We start from the raw sequence: 19045 nt of genomic DNA, 5'->3' as shown, positions 1-19045 counted from the left end.
GTCTATGAATCAAGTCCAACAAAAAGCGCTACACAGGACAAAACACAAGAAATAGTAATCTAGCCGGGCGGTGGTGGCGCATGCCTTTAATCCCAGCACTTGGGAGGCAGAGGCAGGTGGATCTCTGTGAGTTCGATACCAGCCTGGTCTACAAGAGCTAGTTCCAGGACAGGCTCCAAAACCACAGAGAAACCCTGTCTCGAAAAACCAAAAAAAAAAAAAGAAAAGAAAAAAAGAAATAGTAATCTCAGACCAGCAAATCAAGAGAACACAAACACTCACACACACATGGTACTACACACACAAATTAACAGGAATCAACAAACAGTGTTCATTGATATCTCTTATCCTCAGTGGTCTCAATGTCCAAGTAAAAAGACATAGACTAATAGAATGAAAGCAAAAATAGAATTCACCTTTCTGCATCCAAGAAACACACCTTAACATCATGGATAGACATCATGTCAGGGTAAAATAATAGAAAAAGATATTCCAAGCAAACAGATCTAAGAAGCAAACTGGTATAGCCATTTTAATATTTGACAAAATAGACTTCAAACTAAAACCAATCAGAAGATAATAGGGCAGGACACTACATACTCTTCTAGGAAAAATCCACCAAGACATTTAAATTCATAGCATTTATGTAACAAACACAAGGGTACCCAAGTTAGTAAAAGAAACCTTACTACAGCTTAAATCACATATTGACCCTCACAACATGACTGACTCCCACTGAGGTGAAGGCGTAAGTCGCAAACAATGCCACACCAGTTTGGAATTATGATTAATAGGGTGATATTTATTTAAAGGGGAAAAAAACTTACAGATAACCGTCCCAGACAACAGCCCTCTGCGCAATCAGGAAGGAGTCTAGTCGCCCGCAACACCAAGTGGAAGATTTCACTACCTCACCCTCACCAGTTGGGTCATCCAAACGAACACTACGCAGAGAAATACTGGAGCTAACAGACATTAAAAAGCAAATGAGCCAAAATATGTACAGAACATTTCACGAAGCGCACACACACAAAAAATACCTTCTCAGCACCTCAGAATTTTCACCAAAATTGACCGGATATCCTTAATTTATGTTGAGTATTTATTGGGTATAAATTTTGAGTGTTTAGTTTATTTCACTTGGATTTGCATACGTGTGATACTTTGGGAGTCTGAAGAGGTTTATAGGAGTGACATCCCATACTGTGCTTTAAGTTTAAACTATGTATGTGGTCTTGTAAGCCTAAATACCAAAGGAAGAGATTTAAAAAAAAAAAAAAGATTTATTTACTTTTCTATGTCTACATTGTTTTGTCTTCATGTGTGCCTACTCACCAGAAGAAGGCTCCAAATCTCATTTTAGGTATTCCACCATGTGTTTGCTGGGAATTGAACTCATGACCTTTGGAAGAGCAACAGCAGCCAGTGCTCTTAACATCTAGTCAGTTGTTTTAAAATACAGTTTTCAAAATGTATAGAGAGTTTTCCAACAGGGTCCCCAAACATTAATTAATTTATTGTTAAATTTGTTTCCTTTTTCACACAGGGTGTGATAGGTATTCAGCTGGTTGTTACCATGGTGATGGCCAGTGTCATGCAGAAGATTATACCTCACTATTCTCTTGCTCGCTGGCTACTCTGTAATGGCAGGTAAGTAAGGGATAGGCTGTTTGTAATGGGCACTTTTCTGTTTGTTTTGAGAGAGGCTTCCTGTAACCCAGGCTAGTCTCGAATTTATTATGTAGTTTAGGTGTCTTCACTTCCCCGTCTTTTTCTTTCTGCCTCCCAATATCAGTATTGTAAGCATATACCACTTCACCTGGATAACGCCTGGTACCTGTGGTCTCCATTCAGCTTACCAGTCTGAGTAACGTCCTCCATGTACTAATTCAAATCTGTTTCTAAAATTACATTGAAGGATTTTGAGAGAGAATCTTGCTTTCTCTTTACATAGTAGTTTATATGTATTGCACAAAGGCAACAGCGCAAGCAATAAGAATTCAGTTCCTATTTCCAGTCTTCCTTTTTCTTCTTTCATCTATTCTCTGACCACTGAGAATAGGAAGTTTATTTTCTAGTTAAAAAAGCTGGTCAGCAAGAGGGTGAAAAGTTAGAAATCCAAGTGGTGAATTAAATGTTTGAATGAAATTAGAAAAACTTCCTACTTTGGTGGTTTAATTACAAAAATTAGTATAAGAACTAATGTTCTTTGTTTTATTGTTTTAATGTCCTTAATTCAGTACGGACAGAGTGGAATTATGTTGTATTCTTTAAATATATCTGTTGTACTGCAAACTTAATACTGTTTATCTCCACTGCTTCCAAAAAAACCTAGGTTGACATGCTAAAATTTGTATAATATAATAAAATCAGAAGAAAAGAAATTAGATGATAGTATTACAGAAAATCTGTATAAGCCATATGTACTTCCTGTGCCCTTACCGAAAGGTCAGTGATGAATCTGGTGCCATGACTACTTCAGTAACTGACTAGATACCGACTGTGTTACTTTGTTTAGACCTTTTGAGATTTGAACACACTGGGTGGCTCTCTTACTAATACTTTTAGGAAGCAAGACAAATAAGCCTTTAATTTAGAAAGCTATTCTCTTTAAAAAATTTAAGTTTCCTTTATCTAATTTATGTTTCATTTTATTCACGTTTGCTGTTTCATACTTTTTGTGACAGTCAAATATAGAAAAATATTCAGGCTTAAAAGTTTTTAATATTGCCCACTTATATATATATATGTATACTGATAATGTGAAATAAACTGTTTAATGTATTTTAAATAGTGATAAAATATTTTGATAAAATTGAGAAGCCCGTGTATCTATGCCTAAAATTTTGTTATGTAGGTTTACTATACCTTCCATGATCTTGTTTACTTACTTTGTATTCCGTAGACTATGAAAAAATAAAATAACAGCTGCACAATGGATCATTAGTTCTAAGTAAATGACTTAGAATAAAACATGCAAACCTTAAACTATATAAAATAAACTTATTAACTGGAATAATGTGTTATAGAGTTTTTTCTTTTTTTGTGCCACTGGGAATTGTACCCAGGGTACTGTTTATCTGAAGGGTTCTCACTGAGCTATCCCATCACTTAGAGTTTGATCTTTTACAAGAATGTGTCATATTGACTGTTCTTGTTAGCAGATTTTGTATTTTGTAATAATAAAGGTGTTTTTTAATGCTAAGTGAAGTTCTATTAATAGACATAATTTAATAGGATTACTTCTTGTCTTTCATATCCTTACTGTTTTATGTTTTAATATTGTCTACATTTGTAGAGTTTGATGCTAACATTTTGGAGTCACAAAAGCCAACTCTCAGCACTGTCAACTAATTGAGTAGAATATGATCATTGATTTTATAGCCTTCAGAATAATTACTGTTTTGTCAGCCTTCATTACTATGAAACAATACTGTATTAAAATTGAAAAAACACTCAAATATCTTCTTAGTGACTTATGTACTATTGATCATTTAAATGATAATTTTCATTGGAAGCCATTTTAGCAGTTGAAAACTATTGTAGGATGACTTGGGAATGACTATGTTTAATAGAACTGTTTAGCAAGATCATTTATGTGAATGAACAAATGTATAAATACCACTAATCAGCAGTATGCTAAAGAATTTGAGTGGATTCTTTTTTATTTTTGTGTATATCAGACTATTCATTTATTCCATGATAATATAAATAAATCATAATTTTCTTAAAACTTAGGACTTGTGTTCGTGTTGACTTATGGCCTGTATCTCTGACCCTGTGCCTTTGAAGGGCAGAGGTTAAAGTGGCACTTGAGTCAAGTGACTGACCTCATAGTTAAGACAGTTTTCCAAAGGTGTCAGTCAGTACCTTCAAGGAATAAGCAACTGTACCTAGCAAAATGAGCAGTTTTTAAAACTAATAAGACTTTTAATATAAAAAGTTCATTATTTTTCCAGTTTTCACTAAATAACATTTTCTATAATTTTTAACAGTACTTTAAAAAAAAAAACAGTATAAAGCCTTTAATCTGGCTTAATTCCATTGATACCACCTGACAGATCTTTTAAGATCTAGTGCCTCGTTTGGACATTCTGAATGAAGTAGAAGAGACACAGTGGGACATGTTATCCCAGCGCATAGAAATTGATGTAGGTTTGTTTCACTTCTGCCAGACATGAATGGGGTCAAATGGGAATCAGTGTGACTGTGCAGTTCTTCAGGTGAACTCTTCACAAGATATTGATTAAGGAATGTAGTTCTCTTTTAAGTGGTGAAAATTAGGGATCCTAGCTGTCTTGCTTGTGGCTTTTGTGTTCTTCTACGACCTTAGTGACCACTGTTAATGCTGTGCTGGTTGGCAAATGAGAGGAGGGTGGATTATGGATCAAAAGCTCCTGAGGTGTGAAGCTTGGAAATACTCATTCTTTTCATAAGCTGGGGCCTTTGGACTAGGGCTAGCTAAAGGCCACAGAGAAGTGTTTTCATTGTACCTCGGAAATAAAAACAAGATTATTGGATAACTATTTCATTTTTGGAATAGATGGCATTAGTTCCATTTTAACATGTGGGAAAACAAGTTGTAAGTAATGTATTCAGGTTCATATAATGAGAAATAAACAGCTCCAGACCGTCCTGTAGAAGCCCAAGTCACAGCCTAGTATAACAATTTTCCCCCAAACCTGGGTTTTTACTTTCCACTACAGTTCATCCCAGTCTGAAATACTGAATGGAAAAAGCTTCAGAAATAAACAGTTTATCTTTTAAATGGCAAACAATTCTGAGTAACACAATGAAACTGCACTCTGTTCCTAACTGACCAACTACATGCTACCTACCTATTAGTTACTTAAGACCCATGTCAGGGAGTGAGGCTTACTTGTGTGGTATCAGAGTGCTGCATTCAAAGAATCTGTACATCGTAGATTAGGTTGTCTATACCATGTACCCCTCACTTCATCTGATCTCTCAGGCGTTATTTACCTCACCCCATCAAAAGAAGGTTTAGGATAGTACAGTGAGGTTATGAGAGGCAATATTAACTACTTTTATTACAATTTCTTGATAAAGTTTTGCTGTAATTTGGTATAATTTTGCTGCTTGTTATTCATTGTTACTGCCTCTAATTTATAAATTAAACTTTACCAATAAGTATATATAAGGAAAAACATAACATATATAGGGTTTGATAGTGTCTGTAGTTTCAAGAGTACCCATTAAGGGGTATTTTTATACATTCTATCAAGTCTAAAGGGTGAACTCCTGTATTTGCTTCATTGATAGCTTCTCTTATACTTCTCATCTTGTCCTGGAGCTGCCATGTGTGAACAGTGTTTAAAACGTGACATTTTTCTCTAATCACAAGTAGAACTGTGATTTCTGTTGGCAGTTGAGTAATTTCGGATTATTTCTTTGCCTTTTTTTCTTGCAGTGTTTTGTGTTTTAGTATGTCATGAATATGTAATATATACTCACATGTGCACACACAGGTAGTTACAGGTAGTGTATGATTTCTTTTCACTTATTTGTGTTCTTTTTGTTATTCTTTGGCATCTAGCCTTGTTATATTCTAAATCAAAAAGCACATCAGCACTGACTGTTGATTACAGAATCATACTATCTATTACTCAGTCTATACCTCTTGTCATTTGAAATAAAATTTTTTCCATGTGTTTAATGTTCCATCCTTCCAATATTTAATAGGAGAATACATAGTGACCATTCAGAATTGAAAATTCCCAAATCTAAAATTATCTAAATTCTGAAATGTTTTAGACAACTGTGTTTAACACTACAAGTAGTCAGTTTGACATATCATGTTCCAAGTAATAGAGAAAGTATATGTACATTGGAAACACTGTTTAAAATTGCCTTTGGACAGAATGTATATTAAAACAAATAAATTCCACAATTAGATTTGTATTCCAACCTCAGGATACCATATGTATGTAAATATTGCAAAATCTGAACCCTGAAACCCATCTGGTTCGGTTGCAGGTGTACTCAGCCACTATTATATGAAAAGTTAGTTGTAGTTGTACTTTTTAAAGATTATCAGACTCGGTTAAAGGAATTTCTCCTCTATGAGAAACTGAGTAGTTTAGTAAGGAACATCTCTTAGGGCAGTAACTTATGAAGTGTATTGCTGACCTTAGAAAGCAACTCTATAGAGCCTGGTCCTTTCAGTCTTCCAATCCCTTACCTTCAGAAGAACAATCCTAAAAAGTTGCATTTTTTTGTAAAGTTAGAGTGAACAGCTGTGTATATAACCACTCACTTGAGCCAAAGAATTCTCTACTTTCTATTGTAACAAAAGTTACTTTTTGTTTTGAAGTTTGCTTGGCTCCTCTTTGCACAGAGGTAAGTGATAGGTTACTGTCTTCGTACATTTGAATAGTGGGTTTGCATGAACACAGTACTGCTGACTCATGATAGTTTCTTGGCCACCTTGCTTTTCATTTTCCTTGATGCACAGCTTAAACCTCATGCATGCATCTCTCTTTACAGTTCGATTTTTCTAATCTCTCACTTTGGTTTGCTACCTTCCTTCCTGTGTCCCTCAGCAAAACTTTTTTTTGGGGAGGGGGGGCAGTAGTTGTGAGATGGCCCAGTGGGTAAAAGTGCTTGACACATAAACACAAAGACCTGAGTTGAATCACCAGAACTCATGGTAGGAGAAAGCTGACTCCCACATTTGTGCAGGGCATGCATGTTCTTGTACTGTCTGTGCACCCTATCCTGCTCTTTCTCTCATGCCTCTCACACATTAATAATAGTTTAAAATTAAATTATAATTTGGTCAAATGTACTCAAATATTGTCTCATTCCATATTGAGTAAGTAGGATGTCATAACTCCTTAGTGTTCAATTGTTGGAATTTTGTCTGTTGTTGTTTGCATGTTGCCTGAGTCAACAATCTGGAAGTTCCCTTTTGTGAGAGAAACCTACTATTCAAATGCACAGTAGGTAGGACCTAAGACCAAGGGAAAGATTTAAATTTTCAGCTACTGCTTTATGGAATGCTTGAGTCCTTGTTCTCTTTGCCTTAATAACTTCCAGGTCCAAAATGTTCATGATATTCCTTGAAATCTTTTAACAAATAGCAGAGAATTATCTTATCTCCGCCTAATATAATTATGAACATTTAGAATAAAAATTGAAATTGTGATTAGTCACTGCCTTTGTCAGTTTGGGCTGCTCTAACAAAGTACCATCGATTGAGTGGCTTGTGCAATTAGAAACCTGTCTCATGATATCAGGATGCTGACCTGTAAAGATTTATCACTTATATTTGGTTTAATAAAGCGCTAATTGGCCAATGGCTTAGGCATATTCCTAGCTAGCTCTTACATCTTAAATTAACCCATTTCTATTAGTTTATGGATTGCCACGTGGTTGTGGCGTTACCTCATTTCCTATATGTCTTGTTTCCTTGGCGTCTGGCTGGCATCTGCAGACTGAGCCTTTCCTCTTCCCAGAATTCTCCTAGTCTGATCGCCCCTCCTATATTTCCTCCTGCATACACTGCTACTTAAATTTTATAGTAAAGTTCAAACCAATAATTCTTTAGTTTCTGCTTTTTGGCTTTCAGTGTTGCTGAGTTGTTATAATGGTCAGATAATTATTTAAGTAGCTAATATGAGAATGACCATTATAAACTTGATTCAATAATTTAGTTAAGTACAACAACAGCTTAACTTTATTATCTGAAATGTTGCTACTAATAGAAATTCAACATAAGTGAGAAAAAGCACAGAGTAGCCAACCAAATGCATGGAAATTAATATATTTAAATATGAAAGGTTCAGTTCTTAGTGAGAACCTTTTTAAATTTATTTTTGTCTCTTATTGTTTTCCACTTCAGCATATACCTACTGTGCGAAAAACAAAAATGGCAAATTGATAAAAATGTTTTTTTTTAAAAAAAGGTAAATTAAATGCCCATGACCCAAAGGTAATAATAATGTAAATTTTGTTTTATTTCTTCCTAATCTTTTTATTTAATTTCCCCCATTAGTTATGCCATAATATATGTGCAAATTACATTATGCTTTTTGCTTAACATAGTAAACAGTTTTCCTCTAAGTACATTCCTGTAGCTCTGTTAAGAAGGCATAGTGCAGCTCTTGCAAACATGCAGTCATTTTTCTGAGACAAAATATAGAAAGTGGGAACCATGTGGTAGTGAATGAAACTGCAAAGTACTGACTATTATTATTAAGGGAAATTGGGCAAGCATCCATCTGAGTTTTGCCTGGTGAATTGCTGTCCAGAATACATCTTCCTGCTATTGTTTCTGGCCTCCCACTGATATACAGAGCAACAAAATAAATCTTAAAGCATAAATGGAACGACTCCCTCCCAAGTTTGAGACTGTTATTTTAGCATAAAGTCTATACTCCGTACTGTCACCTAGAAGGATTGGCACAATCTGGTCCTTTCTTACCTACCTCTTCAGTTTACCGCTTAGATTTTTTGTTGATGATACTGCTTTGTTGACTTTTTGTTACTGCGTTGTTATGTTTCTTTAAGCTTCTGTGCTTTTTGGACATGCTATTACTTGCTTGAAATGCTTTCTCTCCATTTCCTAACCATTAGGATGCTGGGTTTTTTTTATATGTCTAATTATATCTCTAATAAGTGAAATCTCGTATTTTCACTAATTTTATGTGCTATCACTACCTGCAATTTATTTTTTATTAGAAAATGGTTAAATTCTACTCTGACTAGAATAGAAGCATCAAAAAGTCAGGGCTTTTGACTTTATTGGACTTAATTTTGAATCAAATATATAACCAGGCCAAAATACCTCTAACATGATGGGCTCTTCATAAATGCCTGTGAATGACTGAGAGGTAGACTAGAAATAGATGTTCCTAAAGGGTTCTAGTATCATTGGAGTTGAGATATAAAAATATTCTAATAAAACTAATTTTGAATTATCTAGTAAAAACTATACTATATACTCTATTTTATAAAAACGGACTTATATTTTGGGGCTAGAGAGATGGCCCAGTGATTGAAGCACTTGCTATGCAGCCATGCAGACCTGAATGTGGATCCTAAACACCCACAGAACAAACAAAGGTGGTTCCCTGATGTCCTGTCACCTTGTTAGGGTGGTGGGCAGAGACAGCAGGAGCTGTAGGCTTACTGCCTGCCTAACAAAATACAAACACACTCAATTTGTAAGCTCCATCCAGGTTTCAGGAGAGACAATGGTGTAGGGCAGAAGTGATGGAGGGGATACCCAGTGCACTGCCCCACTAGTTCCTCTGTGCTTGTGAACATATACACATGCATACACCACATTCCACACACACCGGAGTCAGTATGTGGATAGAGCCTTCCTAGTGAGTCATGGATTTCTACAGGGTGGTGCAGAGTTTGTGTGGGCCTACACATATCTTCCCAGTTGGGGCCTAACAAAGACATTTTTCCTGCTTCTTTTGACTCTCATAGTAGACATCCTGTTTGTCTTGTTGAGGCTGCTTTTATTTCACTTTGACTTTTTTTGGATAGTTTTGCTATTTAAAAATCTGACCTCTAGGCCAGGCCCAGCCGTGCAAGTCTTAATCCAAGCGTTCAGGAAGTAGTTTGAGACCAGCCTGATCTACATAGTGATTTCCTGATCAGCCAGGACTACATAGAGAAATCCTGTCACAAATAAAATAAAATAAAATGACCTCCAAACATAAGGCTGAGTCCTTGTCTAATATTCATAAGCACACAAAAGCTGTAATGTAGCTCAAGATTATGTTGGAATGATTCACAGAACACGGGGAAATGCCATATTGATGATTACAGACATTAGAAAGGCTATATTCAGGCATGAGATAGTACTACTTGCTGTGAAGTCAATGTTAATGAATCAGCAATCTTAAATAAAACCTTTTAAAGTAGAAACACGTGTAACAAGATTTTGTTGATCAGTTGATGAAAGCTGTTGTGACCAGAGGCTCGCAGGAACCTAACCCTGTATTTCCCCTAGGAGCAATGGTTCAGTGTTTCGCGGCGACTTAATAGACCATAACTACCGCGAATAACGAGAATCAACTGTAAGTTAAAGTTCTCGGCTTGATTAGAAATAGCAGGAAGTTCCTCCTCATTTGTTAATTGTAATTTAGAGACTTGATTGGTGTGTGTGTGTGTGTGTGTGTGTGTGTGTATTCATTAAACTAAGAGGAAAACTGAATTATTTTGATTCAGTGTTCCTTTTTGAGCACTTACTATATGCCAGTAACTATACTACCTTTGCAGATACACACACACAAAGTAAAATAGTAAGTCAGCTTCAGAAAAGTTAGAGTACTGTTCTGTTTTTAACTGACCAACTGGCAGCTGGCTATGTTGTGATTCTGCTGAGTGACTCATATAATTCGAGAAACTTTATACTTATCATTCTATAAAAGATGCACATATGATAAGATCTGGGGAAAGGCATGTCGTTTCTGTGTCCTTCACATACACAATCAGAATATTATCAGAAAATTTGGGGAGGACTAGAGTCCACAAGCAGACCCCACCCCCTCTTGGGTTCTTAACCTCATTAATAAAAGAGTTTAAGAGCACACTCAAAAGAAACTTTAGGGTAATTTTATTGAGGGCAGGCAAGCTATAAATTTCAGCAATCACCTGGAGAACAGAAAGTACCTCTTAAAGTTAGGCCTTGATTCAGAAACAGGAAGCCACTGCCAAAAACAGGGGCTGGAAAACTTTAGACAAAGAGTATCAGGTCCACATGTTTTCAAAAGAAATGAAGAAAAGGGAAATGGAAAGAGAGCAACTGTCCAGAAGGTGGGAATTGTGGGCAAGGGGAGGTCTGTATTCTCACTAGAGGAGTAGATATTCCTCCCGTTTTTAAAGACAGCAGTAGGTGAAACTGCCTTTCTCAGGGGTGACCCTTTAACCCTTAAGCAATTGACTTGCTCAACTGAATTAACTCCCAAAGGAGGAAACAATGGCTTGTTTCCACTGAGAGGTAGATTTCACATCTATGACGTAAAGGACCTTTTCCTGCCACTTTAACAACTCTTCTCTAAAGAGGTAACCCTGTTGAAGTAATAGGAGTGGCGGGGCTGCGTCCCCAGCACCCCGGCTGCCTGCTAGCTTATGCCCTGAAATAACAACACACAAATTGTATTCATTTAAACACTGCTTGGCCCTTTAGCTCTAGCCCTTACTGGCTAATTCTGATATACCGATCAACCCATCTCTAATAATCTGTGAGCACCAGTCTTACCGGGAAGATTCTAGCCTACGTCCATCCTGGGTCGGAGCTTCATCACGTGTGTCGGCCCGGGAGCGTGGCATGGCGTCTCTCTGAGGCATCTGCCCCCAAGAGGAGAGCTGTGGAGTCTCTGAGCTCACTTCCTCTTCCTCCCAGCATTCTGTTCTGTTTACTCCACCCACCTATGTTCTAACCTATGAGGGCCAGCCAAGCAGTTTCTTTATTTTTTTTAACCAATGACCTTCCTCCATCACCCTGTAACTAGGAGATGGGTTGAAATTGGGGGAAATATGTAATACACTTAAAAGTTTAGACATCCAGTTCCAAAGCTGCTCACTAGAAGGAATTAATGTAGCTTTAGTTCTTCACTTTACACTTTGTGTTGTGTTTGATGTTCAACTTTGTGTTGAACATCAAGGCAAGGGTTTGTAGGAGTCAGGAAAGCAGAAGTCCCTGGTTTTCTTGGACAGAGAGCTGAGGTATGAGATCCAAGTTCCATGCCAGGGAAGAAGGTGGGTCATGGGAGGTCTGAAAGTTTAAGAAGTCAGTAGTCCCAAGCAGGTAAGAAAGACATAGGCTATTTACTCCAGCAAAGGCCTCAAGGCACACACAAAGCTATGCTCAGGAAGACATAGACACATGCAGACAGGCACATAGACAGACACATGTGGGCAAAGACCTCTCTCCTCAAGACCACATTTGTATGAAGCCCATGTGAAAGTTGCATTTTGACCAAAATAGCCATGTAACGGAAAACATCACAGTACCCTTAGGGTTCCCCTGACCTGTGGTGTGCTTGCTTCATAGCCCCTTGAATGTCTAGCATTAGCTATGCTGGACATCCGTAATATCCGTAGCAATGCCATGTTACCAAAACATACATTGTTCTTTGTGGCCATCCCTCTGCTGCCAATACAGGGACATTTTAGGAACTGGTGTTTTGGGCTCCCTATCCCACCTGACCAGTTTTCACTTCTCACCTTGAAGGTTTCCCCTTCTGGGTCCATCCGTGTGATAACCAACCAGAAGATTACAGCAAGCTTTGACATACAGAGCTGAGGGAGTTTCATCCATAGATAGAATTTTATGAAGTAGATTTTATATCATTGATTTAAATAATTGAACTCAAACTCTGGTTCCTTTCCTGTAACTGAAGGTTTAGTGATTGAAAATTCCAATCCTTTAATCATGTTTTTGGCGTTTCCTATGACTAGATTCTATAACAAACTGTCACTTTGAGCTTTTGAAGCGTTGTCCAGAATGAGCAAAGAACAGATGATACATTCTGTATTATAGAACTGAAAGACTGCCTGGTGAAACAGGAAATATACTGCAGTATAGGTGTTTATAGCCAGAAAGAAGAGTGTGTGCAAAAGCACCATAAGATGAAAGAATTTGTGAGAAATAAAATGTCGTTTTAGTCAAGGTAGCCTGTCCTTTTGAAGTAGGAAATGATTGAAAAGTTGAGAAGTGAGCTCTGAGCTCATCATGTAGGACTGTGGAGCAGGAAGTCACAAGTTCTGTACATGTTAAGGCCTTGGGGCATGACTTATAGGAAGTTTCAAACAGTAGACAGACAAATATCATGAATTCCTGTGTCCTCAGACATGTTTCTTCTATTCTTAGCTTCATCTACCCTTACCCCCAACATACTGTATTGCAAATTTTAAACATTGTATTATTTTAGCCATAAATATTTAGTATCTTTCTAAATGTAAACTTAAAAATTAATATAATCCCAATGACATCTCAGAATTTGTATCAAATTCTTTTATATCAAATATCAGTCATTGCCCAGATTGTCAGTTCTATAGGATTTTTAAAAGAGCAAGTTAGTTGTTGATATTTCTTTCCATTTAGATATGTCATATTATAATCTAGAGTTTTATGATTTAGAAAATAGTGCATAAGGTTTGTGTTTACCATTCTTTGTAACAATGTAGTGGCAAGAACCTTGATGAGAGTCCTGGCATAGCCGACTCATTGCACTGCCTTGAGTAGCCTTGAGAAAGATTGCACATGCTAATGTACTTTGACAAGATATCCATTGTGGAAAAAGAGCCAAGTGGGCTCTGAGTGGGTGGATTGGAAGGCTGTCCAGGGGAGCACAGATCAGCGAGGGAGTTTTGTGATAGTCATACCACAGAAGACTGTTAAATTACACTCAGGTTTGCAATAGAGTGCAGAGAGTTTAAAACGTTGGATAAACTGATGGCAACATTTGATTACCCCAAGAGTAAGATAATGATTATTAAATTAAGTGACTGGTAAATAGTGAGACCACTCAGTAAAACAGGAAAGTCTTAGTGAGGCGGTTGGTGCTTGGGGAGATTAAATGATGTGGATATTTTGTGTGGTAGAAAGGAAAAACAGAAAGATGACTTATAAATTTGAGGGAGCATTCAGTCTGCTCTTTTAAAGATAACTATCACTTCATTTAAATGCGGGATAGTGGAGAATTAATGTGTCCAATCTCCTGCAGAGTTCTTATCACTTTGGTTTATGTCAGGACTCCATGCAGCCTGCCAGGGCCTGGCATCTAGTAAGTGCATTGAAGTGTTGCCTGGGTATGCATCTAAGCTTTGTAAGGCTTAAGAACAATGTCTGCATTGCAATTGTCACCTGGTTATTTCCCTACAGTATCTTCACAAATTGGAAACTCAGTAAATATTTGTAGAATATATAAATAATCTGGTAAGTTTCAGTGATTTGTTTAAAAGTGCTTTTTTCCCCTCCCTTAGTTTGAGGTGGTATCAACATCCTTCAGAAGAAGAATTGAGAATCCTTGCAGGGAAGCAGCAGAAAGGAAGAAGTAAAAAAGACAGGTGAGTTAGCTTGATGTGCTTCTAACATGAAACATTTAACATCATTGTGCAGATATAGTTTATGCTTTGATTAAAGGGATGCTTATTAACTATGTTGTAAATAGTTGATAAATTCCAGATCGAACCCGTGCAAATTCCAGTAAAATAGAAATTAGAATAGAAGGACAAAATAACAATTATTTTACTCAAAGAGTAACTTTATTCTTGAATAGTTAATATATTTGACACCAGAACCCATGTAAATCTCCCTAAGTGAAACAGTATGTAAATGTAAGAAGATTGTTGTATTACTTAAAGGTAGCTAATTTGTTTCTTATTTAAATTATGAAAACATTATTTACAGATATTTACTTGGGTTGATTAAGAGAAGAGTTGCATTGATGTCTACAAATCTTTCAAAGATGTCATTTGTGAATCTTTGCTACTACTATTGCTAGATATCATGCCACTGCCTTACCTTGTGTTTCTGGGTAGATTGGACTATCGACTTAGTGTCCTCATATTCAGAGGAATAGAGGTAGATATGACTTTGGAGGGTCCATTCATTGCTTTTCCTCTAGGTGTACTAAGCAGAAGCTCTAGCAGTGAGCTTTAACCCTCAGCCCAGCGCTTTCTATTTTGAGTATATACTAATAACATGCCTCATTGTTAGAAGTCATTGTTGAATCAACTTTGATTGGACATAGTCATATCAAAGAGCTTTTCGGGCTTTAAAATTGCATACCTGTAATTAATTCTGAGAAAGTCAGCATTGATGTCCTCTCCATGTTAGCTTTCGTTTCCTCAACTGGGCTTCAACTAAGGCTTTTTCTTCTTCACTGATTATAATATACACTGAAGTTCATTGAATTATTAGTCCTGAACCTTATTCTTTTTAAATTTCAGTAGTTCTTCAAAAACGTATCAATCAATGTTCTAGCTTCCAAAATACTTCATATACAATTGCAACTTAATAGAGATAACCACCGCAATAATTTAATTGACATTTTTTTCCAAGAGGACTGCATGTATGTAGTACACACATTCTGACAAAAACTCAATAAAACTAATTTAAAAAGTATGAAATGAATTTCCCAAGTTTATATACTTAAGGACCAGAAATTTAATTCTGTTGGTTAGTTTTTAGTTGTTTTTGTTTTTAAGCACTGAAACTCTGCTGATAGCCATTGTTACCATGTCAAACAGTTGTGGGAATTAATTATGTAGTATATTATTCATTTTGTAAATATTTGGATTCTTTTTGCATGCCTTATAATCTGTTGTTTTCCTTTTTTTAGACTGGGTTTCATGTAGCCCAGACTGGTAGCAGAAGACCTCAAACTTTTTGATCCTCCTGCTTCCAGTTCCCAGTAACAGCCATGTATCACCACTCTTGGTTTATGGCATCCTAGGATCAAACCCAGGGCAGGCAGGCAGTGTTCAGCTACGCTGAATGCCCAACCCTTACAGGATTTCCTGGTGTTGTCATTACAGAAAGATGCAGTGGTGATGCTGTCATCTACTCACAGCAGTAGTCATGGTTGGGTTTGCCTACTGAAATTTATCACCGAGATCCCCCATTTTTATTTATTCGAGTAAATAAATCTTATTGAAACGCAGCTTATTGCTTTCTATATTCATTTGATTGTCCTTACAATGTAACTTTAGGAGTGACACAAGTAAACTTAAAAGATCGTTGCTGGTTTTCTGTCTGTAAGTCTTTGTAGTCACCGCCAGTGGTTGCCTTTTATGTTTCTGAATGTCTTACGAACATTCATTTTAATATACTCATTCATCTCTGGCCTACCTACAATTACAGCTGTTTGTGTGTATAGGTGTGTACATCATTTCAAAGAGAATTTTATTTTCTCTTCCATTCCTTCAATCTTGTGCCTACAAAAGAGATACTAGCTTGTTTTTAAATATTCAAAAGAGAGTAGGAAAAATGGGTGTGAAACACTGTGCTAGCCAGCAGGATTTGTTTCTCTTGCTAGTTTAGATAATTTTTTTTCTGGCCAATTACATAGTAACATAATTTACTTGAGCAATTTGTAGCCTCCTTGGAATACTGTTTTTGAGTATCTGACCTCATCTAGGGTAACATTAGAATGAAACTTAAAATCTCTTTTGCATTTAGTGGGATGTAAGCACTTAGATAACTAAATAATTTGGTTTTGTGTCACTTGTCTAATTTTGCAGAAAATACAATGGTCATATTGAAAATAAGCCACTAACCATTCCAAAAGATATTGACCTTCATCTAGAAACCAAGTCCGTTACAGAAGTGGATACTCTAGGTAATGGAGTCCTCTACATGTTCTGCTTACCGTCTATGGCAGCGAGTACCCTTTGTTTGTTGTGGCTGTGGTTTTGTTTGTTTATGGGGTAAGATTTGTGTATTTTCCTAATCGTGAGTTCATTCTATAGAGTGTGAAGTCTAACATATGAACTTAACAGCTCCAAATGACTTTACTCAAATAAAATTTTTCTTTTCTCTTTATATGGTATTATTTTCCCCAGTTCTGGAAAAATAAGTAGGTAAGTTGCTCAGCCTTTTATAGCTTCTGGTTATTAGGCTGAAATCACAGTCTTGTAATCATGACTTCCAAAACTTATTTTCTATAATCTACTTTAACAATGCAATTTAAACTACATTTGCATATTGAGGCATCTGTGTTTTAATAATTCAACTATTGTAATAGTGTTAGATATTAAGTTGAAAAAATTAATCACAAATCAATTTTATCCATTGAATATATCAAAGTAAATAATTTACTTTTCCTCCTCAGTTTCTATAGTAATATGACTATAATGATTTTAAGTTTACAATGAATTCTATATGAAGCTAATTGAATCCTAGATGGGGAGACTTCTGACATGATGTTCCTCACATCAGGATTCCCCTCTAGGTCCTCTAGGCCCTCCCCACTTCTCCACCCTCTCAACTTTGGCCTTCCCCTCTTTAGAGAGTAAAACAAAACACTACCACCAACAACAAAAACAAACCAGAATTTAAAAAAGTTACAAGAAACATACAGACACATCCTCACTACCAAACCACAAAAATTGGAAACCATAATAAATAAGCAAAAGATAATTAAGACAAAAATGGCCAAAACACTCTGAGACAAAACTATACCAAACTGCCATTGAATTTGTTTTGTGTTAGCCATCTTTTGCTTGGCAGGAGGCTTGCCTTAATATATTGGTTAATGTACCCAATGAGACGCTATTGGAGAAAATTATTTTTTTTTTTTTTGCAAACCAGTGTTAGTTGGAGATAACCTTCTTCATTAGGGATGGATCCCCACGTCCATTACCCTTTCTCAACATTGGGACCCCATCTGACATAAACCTTTCCAGGACCTCTGCATGTTACCATCGTCTTCATGAGTTCATATGTATATCAGTGTCAGTGTTGTGTCTGAAAGACACTGTTTCCTTGCAGTCATCCATCATGTCTGGCACTTAAAATCTTTTCTCCTTCACCATATGGCTTCTTGAACCCTTTGGTGGGTATTTGATAGAAAGCAACCAATAGCCTGAGATGTTTGGGAGTTTCCAAGGGGCTCCTTTGACCAACAATGCATCTAGATATAACTCTGGCACTGAAGTTTTCACTTGGTGGTGAGAGTATCTAGTTGGGGTATTGTTATTGGTGACACCAACTATATTTCACTCATATGTGAGTATATACGTATATATGCATGTATTAATACACACATATACACATACATATGTACATACATGTTAGGAAGCTTCTATAGTTGTAGGCATCCGTATGAATCCTCAGCTAGCCCTTAGTGCCACTCTAACTGAATGATGGTGTCCTTTACCATATAGAAACTTTTCAGTGTCATGAAGCTCCACTTAGTAATTGTTCTTAGTGTACGTACTATCAGTGTTCTGTTCAGAAAGCCTTTTCCTTTGCCATGCAGTTTAAGACTATTCCCACTTTCCCTTCTATCAGATTCACTACTTGGCCTTGTGTTGAAGGCCTTGATGCATTTAAAGTTGTGTTTTTGTGCATGGTGATAAATCGGAATCTATTTTAATTCTTCTATAAGCAGCCATCCAGATGACAAAGCATCATTTGTTGAAGATGCTGCCTTTTTTTACCGTTGTATATTACTGACTTCTGTTTCCATAGGTGTGTGGACTTACGTGTGAGTCTTCAATTTATTCCACTGATCAGTATGTCTATTTTAATAACAATATCTTGGTGTTTTTTTATTATTGTAGCTCTGTAGTACACCTTGGCATAGAATATGGTGATACCTCCAGCAGCTCCTTTAGTTTTTATATGAAACTAAAATTGTTTCTCTCAATTTCCATGAAGAATTGCTTTGGCATTTTGATGGGGATTACATTGAATCTGTAGATTAATTTGGTAGGATGACCATTTTTTACTCTATTCCTACCAGTCACTGAGATATCTTTCCATTTTTTGATATCTTCTTCAATTTCCTTTTTCAATGTCTTAAATTTTATCATACAAGTATTTCACTTACTTGGTTAGAATTATCCTAAGTGTTTGTGTTTTGTTTTGTTGTTTTGAGGCTATTGTGAAAGGTATTGTTCCCTTAATTTTTTTCTCAGTTAGTTTGTGGTTTTTATACTAATTTCTGTTTGTTAGCTTTGTATCCTGCTACTCTGCTTAAAGTGTTATCAGCTATTGAAGTTTTCTGGTAGCGTTTTGGAATTTTTTTATATATAAAAGTTTATCATCTGCCAATAAAGATACTTTGACTTCCTTTCTATTTGTATACTATTGATAGTCTTCAGTTGTCTGATTGCTCTAGTTAAGATTACAAGCACTATATATTGAATAAATATGAAGTGAATAGACACTGTTTTTTTTTTTTCTTCTTGGTTTTACTGGAAAGTCTTTAAGGTTTTCTCAGTTTAGGTTGGTTTCAGCTATGGATTTGCTGAAAATTGCCTTTTTTATGTTGGATCCCCAGTCTATCTAGGATTTTTATCATGAAGGAATGATTGAATTTTGTCAAAA

General features: G+C 36.3%; 1 protein-coding gene across 3 annotated transcripts in view; it reads left to right on the top strand.

The window, feature by feature from the left end:
• Tmem161b (transmembrane protein 161B) overlaps positions 1–19045 on the top strand; it is a 76338-nt gene that overhangs the window by 21625 nt on the left and 35668 nt on the right. The window contains exons 2-6 of one of the 3 annotated variants that reach the window (XM_041663750.1): positions 1547–1650; positions 6335–6360; positions 13972–14055; positions 16234–16331; positions 16555–16572. Coding sequence is in view for 1 of the 3 variants with exons in the window: in XM_041663748.1 (XP_041519682.1) it covers positions 1547–1650; positions 13972–14055; positions 16234–16331 (286 nt within the window). In the remaining 2 variants the exon portion in view is untranslated. The remainder of the gene's footprint in view (positions 1–1546; positions 1651–6334; positions 6361–13971; positions 14056–16233; positions 16332–16554; positions 16573–19045) is intronic. The other 2 variants (XM_041663749.1, XM_041663748.1) reach the window with 2 other exon arrangements.

This window comes from Microtus oregoni, unplaced genomic scaffold, assembly GCF_018167655.1.
Source record: "Microtus oregoni isolate MIOR12 unplaced genomic scaffold, Mior012 000014F_ref0000157, whole genome shotgun sequence".
Lineage (NCBI taxonomy): Eukaryota > Metazoa > Chordata > Mammalia > Rodentia > Cricetidae > Microtus > Microtus oregoni.
This window is presented reverse-complemented; position numbering and strand designations above follow the sequence as displayed.